Here is a 12,313-nt window from a genome sequence, read left to right as displayed (position 1 = left end):
CCTTCAGTTTTTTCCCACAGGGTTTTGCTCTTGAGAGGTTTTAACGAGGCCCTTTTTTTGTGGGTTATCTCTTCTGACTTGAAAGGCTATGTTATCTAAGCTTCCGGAGTATTTACATACTTTCGGTTAGATGATATACCTTCTTGAACGAAGGAAACTCTGTCCATCCGGATTTGTAACTTTCTTTCTTGGTATAATACAACCGTTTTTATGAGGAAAAAAAAAAAAACTGAGAAAGAGACGAACCTTGGGATGACTTTGAATAGAACGGGCGATAGCAGTGGAAAGGGGATGACTGTGGAAGTGTGAGGTGCAATTCAAAAGAGGGGGAAGCCAACGAGGGCTCAAAGGGGCAAATATATTCCCGGAATTTAGAAAGTAGAAAGCCATGTGAAAAAATAGGAATTTTTTTTACAATTCGGTCGGTATATAATTAAATTTATAATTAATATTTATAAAATATATTAAAACATGTAATATAAATATAAATATATAATTAGATGATTCAGACTATTCGGCCTATTAGGTACACATTGAAATATTATTTTAAAAATCGGATCAAATTGAATTTATACTATTTCTTTTGAATTTTTGATTTTGTTTACGTTGTAACGTGCTGCTACTTCTCTTTTAGGACGCACCGGTAAATCCACGAAAACACGCAATAGCCTATAAACTACGTTAATTAAGGTAAACTGCATTTAAGCGACAAACTCTAGTGCATGAGACATAATCACAAATTCTCCTACTTTCGGGAATTGAACAGACCAAAATAATACAAGTCCTTGCGGGCTGAATTTTTGATGTTGCTTAGCTTTGATAGGAGTTATCCCGTTCTTTTATGTTAGTCATTTTGACTTTGTACACGTATTTTGAGGTGAAAAAAATGTATCTTCATACTATTTTTTAAATTTTCTTTTATTAAATTAAAATATAGATGTTAAATATTTATTCAGAGAAAGAAAATTTAAAAAATAATACGTAGGAGTATATTTTTTTTTACATCTCAAATTACGTGCAAAAAGTCAAAGCGACTAACAAGGAGGGAGTATAAATTACAAATTCATATATATATATATATATATATATAAATTAATTAATTAACATCAATATATAAATAATATTATTACTACTACTACTATTATAATAATAATTACAATAATAAATAATAATTATTATTATTATAAGCGTTAGTATAAGTGAACATAGTTGCTAAATACACTTCATTTTTGCTTTGTGCAGTTCGCAGAGATTACAGATCTATCCTTCCTGAATTTCAGTGTAATGCTAGTGTATGTACCAAAGTCAGCTCTAGTTTTTTGTGCACTTTGAACATAAAATTAACGTACGCAGTCAATATGCACTAACTAATTAATATACTTAATTATCATTTTCAACTATTAATTGATGCATGAATATTATTTAAATCATTAGGCCTCTATGGATTAAAATCCCATAACATAAAATATTAAAAGTTAACACTAATGTTTGATATATTATTTGAGTCAAAATAAAAAGTACTAGGTTTTTTTTTACAATATAACTTTTAGTTGGCCTAAAACTTTTAATTTAGAAAGATAATTTAATTGTATATATAATCTTTATTCACATAATTTTTATTTAATTATATATATAAATTTATAATTAAAATACTTGACTTTATATATAATTTTATCAACGTCTTTATTTTTTTATCGATGTGTTTAATTTTTTTTCATTCTCATTTTATTAAAACAATTAAAATTTTGAAAATATACTATCACGACCAAGGGCAGATGACGGGCTAAAATACCAATAATATAAAATATTAAAAAGTTAACACTAGTGTTTGATATAATATTTTAGTCAAAATAAAAAATACTTGATTTGTTATAATATGACATTTAGGTGAGCTAGAACCTTTATTAAGTATTAAGAATTTAGAAAAACAATCTGTATATATAATCTTTATTCATATAACTTTTATTTGAATTTATATTCACATTGTTTCAATATATGTATATATATACATATATATATATATATATATGTGGTGTGTAAGATTGAATTATTAACTCATATTATATAATCATTATTTTAGATCCCTTTGTACGAAAATTGTCGAGTTTTGGTTCAAATTTCATTTTATGAAGACTCTGTCAAGAAATGCTCCTCTAAAAGTTAGAGTCAAGGAATGAAGGTGGATAAATGCTTTTATTTGTGTTTAATATTGAATATTATCATGTATTTTAATGTATTTTTTTTAAATATATTGTTAAATATGAATTATTAATATGAATTTTAAATGCATTTTAATGTGTTAAATGTTTCTTCTAATCTTTCATTTCCAATTTTTTTATTTGAATAAGAACTTGAATATATATATATATATATATATATATATATATATATATATTAATTCATCCAAAAATAAAGATGACCATATATTATGAAAGTATTTTTTTAATAATTTCTTTGTAACTTTTATTATTTTTCTTGTGATTAAAAATTACTCTTTGTACAAAATTTTAAATACATTTAAAAATTAATAAAAATGAATGATCCTTTAATAGTCAATAATTTTATAAATTCATAATATCAAATATACCAAACTAATAGATTATTGAAAACGTGATAATTATATCTTATAATATATTTTTGAAAAGAATGCATGTTTAAGAAATAAAATTTAAACATTTTAAAATTTAAAATTATATAATAAAAAATTGTTTCAAGTTTAAAGTTTACGGAGTAGTGTTGTAGCACAGTCTTTATGTCACCCGATAAACACATTGTATTCACCAAAACCTATTTATTACAGTCGCACATATTCAATAAGCCAAGGGTTATATCTGTAATAGGGGTGAGCATAAAAAACCGAAACCGCAAAAAAACCCTGAAAAAACCGAAAAACCACACCGAAAAAAACCAAACCGAAAATAAAACCGAAAATAACCGAAATAAAAAACCAAAATTAGTGGTGCGGTTTTATTTTCGGTTTTATGCTAAAACCGCACCGAAATTAACCGAACCGAAAAATATATATATATATATATATATATATATATATATATATATTAATAATAGTAATAAAGCACCTCAATCATTTTTACATTTCACATCTTATTTTATATCGAGGCTTCCTGTCCAGAGACACTCATTTGTTGAGTCACTTAAATAAATGAAGGGCACCAAAATATTTGGACCCAAATATTTGGAGGAGCGCTTACTCGAAAACTAGGACTACTGTAGTTTGCCACAGAGCAGAAATATTTATGTTAATCAGCTAATCAAATTTTATTATGAAACCTATTCTACTTTTTTTATTTATGTACTTTTTGAAGACTTTTTATTTGAATTTTATGATCAGTTAATTTTGGATAATTATATTGACTTGACATCATCTAATTTTTTGTTGAAATATGTTTGTTTTAGTTTTTATTGTGTATGAAGTTTTTTTAGATGAAAGTATGTAATGTTTCCTATATCCTCATATATGGAAACATGAGTAACCGAACATACTGTACATGTTTATGAAAATTTTATATTTTTTTTAAAAAAAATATTATGTACAAAAATAGAAAAACCGAAAAAAACCACAACCGACTAATAGTTAACCGCAACCAAAAAACCATTTTAATTAGTATGGTTACGGTTAATGATAATTAACCGAACCGAACCGCATTTAACGGTTTGATTATAATTAATGTTCAGAACCGCACCATGCACACCCCCAATCTGTAATCTCCGGAACTGCACAAAGTAAAATCGAACTGTATTTAGCAACACCCAGCTTAGCTAGGTGATCCCGCTGCTCAAAAGCGTCTTCGCTCTCTTCCCCAATCACTTCCCTCTCTGCAGCACCTTAAAGGTACCCTCTCTCCCTGCCTCCCTCTCTCCGTCCGTCCGTCCCTCCACCCCTCTCTCCCCCTCCCCCTCTCACTAAAGAAAAGCTTTTCTCTCTTGTTGAATTCCTCTATTGTTCTTCTTGAAAAGTTTTGTTTTGGTTAATAAGTGGAATTCTTGAATTATGCTCTCAAGTAGATGTTTTCCTTGAAATCTATAATGTTGTGAAGCATTTGAAAAGAATTGGTTACTTATTCATGGCAATTAAAAAATGGATTTTTATGTTAGTCAAGCTTTAGTTAATTGTTGCTCTAATCTGTGCTTATTTCGGATTTCGTACTCTTAGTAAAACTAACTAATGGATGATAGAGTATAATTCTGTGTGCATATTCATGATTTATTATCACCATTCGCCAATCATGGATCCATTAGTGGGAAAGTCTTAATTTAACCTCACACGCAGATGTGATGTCTTTATTAGGGTGAATTATTTTTTTGGTACAGCTGCATTTTGTTTTGTTTATATCCGTGGAGTATTGTAGTAATACCATGGTCTCAAATCAGTTAAGAGAACAATGTTTGTATATTGAGAAGATCAAGGAATCAATTTATAAAAATAGCATTCAGCTAAACTCTATCTTTAGTTTTAGACTTAAAAAACAAGGGTTTTGTAATTTGACATTTCAGTGAGATTTTATGTGTTTATAATTTGATTGTTCTTTATAAGTAATTTAGTATGTGGAGTGAAATATACTTTGTCTTCCCATTTTGGCTTAAATATTAATCAATGAAAATTTGTGTTAATAGTCAATGTCATGTACCTGTACAACTTTATAACACAGAAGGATTGACATAATCAGTAGAATGTTGCATTATTATACGAAATGACATCTATTGTATGACGGGGGTAATATATTATTTGTGTTAAACTACTTTTCGTCAGTTTCATGTCATTATCAAAATAATATTGTCTATTACTACCTATTAATGTTAATTTTAATTTTGTTTCAAGTACCTTGTAATTGTTTACATACTTATCCCAACAGTTCTGTTTACACCTTTACTGTTGTTACTCTATTACCTGCAATAAAATTTGTTTCTAATTGTATTGTATGACTATAATTTGTTGTGTGGTCTAAAATTTGCAGACAGAAAAGATGAGTGGAACTGGAGAGAAAGGATCAGCGACCACCAAAACTCCAGCTGACTTCCTTAAATCGATCCGGGGAAGACCAGTTGTGGTCAAATTGAATTCTGGAGTTGATTATCGAGGTCTGTAATTATATATATTCTTCAGTAGTTCAGTATGCTATGTAAGCTACTTATATTGTAATTAATCTATTTTTTCTTCACTTTGCAAGTTGGAATGAAGGGAACTTTTTGGTCTTGTTCTTCGCTTCTACATAAGATTGATCAATCATTCTGTTATTTAACATGATCAAGAAGTTTGGGGGGGGGGGGGGGGGCGGTAATTAGACCTTGGTTAGAGAAAATGTGTATGTGTTATAGTGCACCGTATATATATATATATAGAGTTAAGTTCTATGGAGTACAAAAAAAAGTGGAGTATTGGAGTACAAAGTTTGATAAAATGTAATCTAGTCATCTAAATTTCAATTTTTTTGGTCCAATAATATTTGTAAACATTTGACAACCTGCACATTATGTTCTGCAACATAAACATCGTGATCAAATGGTAGAATAATTACTTTTATAAATCATAGGACTCTATATTCTGCAATATAACTAATAAGCAGAACAATAATCTTAATACTTGTTAAAGTTGAAAGATATTAATGATTAATTGACAATTATGTGCAGGACAACTTATAAATGATTGATTATATCAAAATTTGGATAATCAAAGATATTATATAGGATCAAACTAAAAAATTATGATTTGTACTCCAATACTCCAATGTTTTTATGTGCTCCATGGAACTTAACTCTATATATATATATATATATATATATTTATATATATTAATTCATCCAAAAATAAAGATGACCATATATTATGAAAGTATTTTTTTAATAATTTCTTTGTAACTTTTATTATTTTTCTTGTGATTAAAAATTACTCTTTGTACAAAATTTTAAATACATTTAAAAATTAATAAAAATGAATGATCCTTTAATAGTCAATAATTTTATAAATTCATAATATCAAATATCCCAAACTAATAGATTATTGAAAACGTGATAATTATATCTTATAATATATTTTTGAAAAGAATGCATGTTTAAGAAATAAAATTTAAACATTTTAAAATTTAAAATTATATAATAAAAAATTGTTTCAAGTTTAAAGTTTACGGAGTAGTGTTGTAGCACAGTCTTTATGTCACCCGGTAAACACATTGTAATCACCAAAACCTATTTATTACAGTCGCCCACATTCAATAAGCCAAGGGTTATATCTGTAATCTCCACGAACTGCACAAAGTAAAATTGAACTGTATTTAGCAACACCCTATAAAATCTGCATACTATTGATATAATTCAGCTTATCTCTATTTCTGTAATTAAATTAAAATGATAAAAGTCCTTGTGCTAACTTATACGATTACAAGTTACAATTACAAATACCAGTAATCTTAAAACTAAAAAACAAATTGGGGGTTTAGACTTTAGAGTTTAGCGTTGATTCAGATCAACATACTTCGCCTGAGTTGAAATCTGAACTTGTAATGGCGGAAACGGTTGCAGGCAGAGTGAAACCACGCCCAATTATCCGTATTGGATTGTTCATCATCTCTCACAGCACCCTTGTCAGGTACTCTCTTTCGCACATCATTCTTGTTGTGACTTGAACTCTTTTGTATACTTCTTGTTCTTTTAATGGGATTTGATGACAATGAGTAACAATTAATTGTTTTGTTGGGGTGTTTCAGTATTGTGTGCTGTGTAACAGGGGTTTTGGCCCTCTTGTTGTTGCCTGTTCTCGCCAAGTCTACTTACTTTTCTGAGAATGCCCTTATGCCAGGTTCGTTTTTTTTCGAGTTTTCGCAATTTTAGGGCCCTTACTGTTTTGGTGTATAAAGATTGAAGACTGATTGAGAGAGACAATGTAGGCCCTGATTTGTTATTATAGTTTGAACTTCGAATGTTGATTCGGTTATAAACTTAAACTCATTGTAGTCCTGCTAGTAGACTTCACCATTGCTTCAGTGTTTGCGAGTATGTTTCAAGTTCTGGCACTTGCCGTTTCTCTTGGTAATTTAGATTGTTCTTTTCAAAATTTTGAACATCTGAAACTGAGGTCCATTTAAGTGCAAATTAATCTCCACTGCCAACATAACTCTGTACTATATGAATACCACAAATTTGGCTTTCTGGTTATTTAATATAGATTCCTTAAGACTACGAGAAAATCCATAATTGTACTTTGGACTATTATGAAAATGAAATGCTGGATGCTGGAGTGGTAATAATGCCTACGCGGAAAGTATGTTACTACAAACTAAATTGAAGGCTGAGGAAACAAGAGTGAAAAAAATATAATGAAAGCAGACAAGTGGGAGATTGCCATGTGGCAGATGTTGTAAATTGCTTACATTTTACTATTTGCCCTTTTGCAGGTTCTGCAAAGTCCATGCTATCTGGGAAGAATGTTGTAGAAGCTAATAGATTTGTCAAAGAACTAAGTAGCCTGGGTTTGAAACCTCCAAGCACAGGCATGTACGTGTCTCCCTGATTTTCTTGGACTTATGGATTGTCTTTTAGTTTTCATATAAACTACTGTCTCAAAGAGTTGTTTATTACTTTTCACCTAAAAGGAATTGCCGACTCTTTGAATATTGTTGCTTCATTGGATCAAGTTTGGATTAATATGGATAATAATATTACTCTTGAAAATGTAGAAAGTTTAACCTTGCTCTGCATCACTGCAGAGAAATTCCAAAATTGATAGCAAGGCGTATGGCAGATTTGGGTGGTGAAGTTAGTTATCACAACTTCCATCCTCAATCCAAATATTTTCATCCCCTCCATTTCTTTTCCAGCCCTGATCCTGAAATGGTTAGAGCAAACTATAGTTGTTCATCATATGGTGTTAATATTGTTGGCATTGCCAGAGCTCCACGCAGCGATGGAAAGGAAGCTATTGTCTTGGTAACACCTTACAATTCTACAAATATTAGTTTGGGCGAGGCTATGTCACTGGGCATTGCATATTCAGCTTTTTCATTATTTACTCAAGTAAGTTGGCTAGCTAAGGATATTATATGGGTTGCTGCTGATTCAAGGCATGGTGAATATGATTCAATTGTTTCTTGGCTAAGAGACTATCACTCTCCTTCATTCGGTGGTTTGGAGAAGCTAAATGCCAAGGTGTGTCGTGAGAGTCTCGTCACCGGAAGTGAAGTGTCTGACAGTTTCCTGCGGGGTGGGACAATGGCAGCCGCCCTAGTCATCAAGGTTGCAGACGAAAGTGAATTGTTTGACAAGGATGCACTGAGCATCTATGCTGAGGCCTCCAATGGGCAAATGCCGAACCTAGACCTTATTAATGTTGTGAATTATTTGGCAGTACATGGGCAAAGTTTTTATGTGAAGGTGGATAAATTGCCATCTTTGCTGAGATCCAAGTGGTTGAAGGTTCTTGGTAAAGTAATTGAATCGCTAGGAAAAATTGCCAGAAATTTGAATCCTCAATGGAAATTTGGTATCCCTGTTTCAGAATATGTTGAAGGCACTGCCACACTTGCTAGTTCACTGTATAATCAGGTTATCCTCTCTCCCCTTTTCAAGCTATATTAAATTCCTGGCTTTCGGGCTCTTGGAGGTGCGTGACATTACTGAGGTTGGACACAGTAAGATTGAGAAATAGTATTGCAACTGATGCAATCTTTTGTGTTTTTTTTTATGTATTTTTGGATAGGCTTTAGGTGTTCCAACCGGTCTTCACGGTGCTTTTCGCGATTACCAAGTTGATGCAGTGACTTTGGATATTCTGCCTAAGAGGAGTTCTTACCATAAAGCCAGGCGCAGTGAGTTTCTTTTGCATGGTGCCAGGTCAGTATGCTCATAGGATATCTTTCTTTGTCATATTTCAATGGGGGCAGAGCTGTAGATTTAGGGGTCATTGGGCAAATCTGAATACAAAATATCTAAACAATTAATATATCTGGATGGTCTGATTTAATAAGCTAGCTTAATTCTGATTCAGTAATATTATTTGATAAATAATTTTTAAATATTTCAATGAAATCAATTTACAATTTTATCTGTTAAATGAATAAAATAATCTGACATAATATATTTGCATAATCTATTCTAATGATATGATATTTGATCATAAACATTGTATCTAATGTTAATACAATGGTACCAAGTAAAACAAATTTCTAAAAATTGTATAAGATGTTTAGCTTTATTAGCATGTAAAATTATAATATTATAAACAAAACCAAACATCGAGATTTTATACAAAAGTCCGAGTTTAACTATATATTATGACTATAAATTTCCTAACATTAATTGCAGGGGTTGTTTTAAATCTATTAAGAGTAAATTGCATAGTGTGTACTTCTAATTTGAGGCTTGTGCACTTTGTGTACCTTGACTTCAATATTTAGTGGAGTGTGTACCTCTCCTTCCAAGATTCTAGCATTGTGTGTGTTTCCGTTAGATACCAGTTAACGGAGTTAATGTTTGAGGGACATAGCTGGTAATTGTGTGACTGTGTATATGTACTGCATCAGCTCTTCGTGTTCTTGTTTCAAGCCGAGCGGTACATTAGAACTCTGGTAACTAAATAGGACTAGCAAAATTTTCGTTTGATACTTATAATTTTTGTTTACTGATGATGCAGTGTAAATATATACGTACTCTCCCTCTGATTTATTTAATAATTTTAAATATAGTTCTTAAATTATTTTATGATTTTTTTTGAATAAAAAGTTGATGTTAAATTATATTCAGAAAAAAAAAATTAAAAATAAGTTGTAGAACTATATTTTATAGGAGTATTAAACTGTGCCGAGTAGTTGAAAAAATGTATAAAAATGAGTAGGGCATAGGGAGTATATTATATTAGGATAGTAAAGTGGTATACGTTTATTTTAAATAATTTTTATTTCTTAAAGTTTTAAAAATAAAAAATTCATGCAAATAAAATAAAATTTATTTACTTCTATCTTCGGCGACCTAACTTGACAAGCAAATTATAATTTAAATATATTCATTTTTATTATATAATATTTAATTAATTAAATATTATAACAATGATTATATTTTATTATATTCAATAAAAAGTTTTCTGCGAATTGTGTCATAAATATAATAACTTATATAGATTATTATCATACAATTTACAAAATATTGATATTTGTAATTCTTTTTTATGAAATATATATTTGTAATTAGGAATTAAGATTCAGAAATATAATATACATAATTACTACTCCCCGTCTCTAATCGTTTATATTTGGGGATGGTGATTTTCACGTATTATCATACATATTATAGAAAAATAATATTTGTAATTGTTTTTTTTGTGAAGTAAATATTTGTAATTAGAATCGGAATCCGCAAATATAATATATATAATTACTATTCTCTACCTCTGTCCCTCTAATTATTTACAGGGGTCAACATATATTTTAAGATTTTTAGAAAAAAATAATTTCACAAATTATGTTCATGGCTGCCCCACGGTGACAACATAAAACCATGCTTCAGACACCACTCACTACCACCATGCTCCAACTGATCTTGTTCATGGCCTTTAAACTAAATAACAAAGAACAGATGTCACAAATTTAGTACACTGCCCCCCCTGCACACTAACGCTGTTAAGCCATTTTTAACGGCAGTACACCATATGCAAGAATCTTCTAACCTCAGGTACACACTTTGCTAGTTTTCAAATTTGAGGTACACAAAGTGCAAGAATGTGTAAACGTAGGTACACAGTCTGCATTTTACTCATCTATTAATGTTTGTTTGCCAGTAAATATTAATATTAATATTTAAAAGTTAAAAGTACGTGTCTATAGCTTAGAAAAAAATATCTGCTTATATCGTGAAGGACATTAACGTAAATGATTGCTGCTCAATCACTCGGCTGCAATTCTACAACTGAATCATTGGACAATATCTGATTCATGCGTCCTACTCGAAAAAAATAGTCCAAACAACCATAATGTCAAATGCGGTCAGTAGATTGTTAATTTAGCATCAATAAGCAAACAAATGGGCCTTTAAAAGTAGCCTCTATAAAGAATTACAATCAGTATACTTACAAGTAACTGGAGGAATTTTTTTGGTAACACTAGAGACTGTAGAAAGATACTAGTAGGAATACTTTTAGTTTCTGTAAGGTCTCTCCTGGAAACCTGAGTTTTTGGTTTCGTCATTTCTTTTTGCAGGTTAGTTGAAGGAATCACACGGTCTGTAAATAACCTCCTGGAGAAGTTTCATCAGTCCTTCTTTTTGTACCTTTTGACATCTCCTAGTAAATTTGTGTCAGTTGGCGTCTACATGATTGCTTTTCTGCTGCTAATTGCACCCCTTCCTGTAGTTGCTGCTTCTCTCTATTCTGATGCGCACAAATGTTGTCCTGAATTAAAGAACAAAGAAGTAACTTCTATGGACTTTGTTGTTGAGCGTACCTTAAATTCTAAATCATGGAGATGGCTTTATGCAGCAAAAACAGTATTCGTCATCCACTTGTGGGGTTTTGTTGTTACAGTGCTTCCCTTCTTTATGTCTCAGATCCCTGGTTGTTCATCAACAACCAGCTTGCTAATCTGGATTGCATCTTCTGGTTTCAGTCTTATTCTCATGCATGTACTTCTTGGCTCGCCTTTTCTAACAAATAGCGTACCTCAGTCTGAGGGAAAAGAATGGCTTCTTCTGAAGTCGGTAACCATTACAGCTGCATTTATAGGATTATGCTTAATGTCTGTCATTAACTTTGCAACGGCAGAAATCGGAGCTCTTCTGACAGTCCCCATCTGTTTGATGGCTAGACCACTAAAGCGAGATCTTAAGGTTCGCTCAACAAAAGCATTTGCCCGGGCTGCTTTAAATTTGTTTCTGCTACATATTGGATTTCCAGTGGCTGCATATTTTCTAGTGAAAGGTGCATTTGAAGGTTTTGACAACATTAGTATAGGTGATTTCTGGTACTGGGTGGAGTCTCTGTGGGTATGGAACAGTGCCACATACATATACATATGTATGGCATATACTCCTTGCTGGGTTTTATGTATTCACATTTTACTACATCCTTGTTAACTAGTTTTGCTTTCAATCTGTACTTTTGTTGTACCACTAAATCAAAAACCATTGACACTCATGTTTAGTAACAATTCCTAGTTCCGCTCTCATATTTCCATATACAAATGTTTGTTGTTCGGCCACTGCTTTTGTCTTCTATGAAACAGGTTTGATATTGGTTGTTTCATCAATGTCCTTTGTTGAGAAAACATTCCATTTCCTTGTGTTACTATTTCTGATGAGGATTTTCATTTCAATATTC

General features: G+C 30.9%; 1 protein-coding gene across 2 annotated transcripts; it reads left to right on the top strand.

Annotated features, from left to right (window-relative positions):
* The first annotated feature begins 3,711 nt into the window (after window positions 1-3,711).
* On the top strand, window positions 3,712-12,194 carry LOC108199635 (uncharacterized). 2 transcript variants are annotated; one of them, XM_017367548.2, is made up of 8 exons: window positions 3,712-3,850; window positions 4,974-5,097; window positions 6,535-6,601; window positions 6,720-6,811; window positions 7,407-7,506; window positions 7,719-8,553; window positions 8,708-8,841; window positions 11,199-12,194. In XM_017367548.2, the coding sequence occupies exons 2-8, from the start codon at window positions 4,983-4,985 to the stop codon at window positions 12,067-12,069; spliced, it is 2,214 nt and encodes a 737-aa protein (XP_017223037.1). In that variant the 5' UTR covers window positions 3,712-3,850; window positions 4,974-4,982; the 3' UTR covers window positions 12,070-12,194. The 2 variants fall into 2 exon arrangements, with proteins under 2 accessions (XP_017223037.1, XP_017223039.1); XM_017367550.2 differs by lacking the exons at window positions 3,712-3,850; window positions 4,974-5,097; window positions 6,535-6,601 and having other exon boundaries at window positions 6,788-6,811; window positions 7,407-7,502.
* Window positions 12,195-12,313: the final 119 nt, after the last annotated feature.

This window comes from Daucus carota, chromosome 8 (genome assembly GCF_001625215.2).
Source record: "Daucus carota subsp. sativus chromosome 8, DH1 v3.0, whole genome shotgun sequence".
NCBI lineage: Eukaryota > Viridiplantae > Streptophyta > Magnoliopsida > Apiales > Apiaceae > Daucus > Daucus carota.
This window is presented reverse-complemented; position numbering and strand designations above follow the sequence as displayed.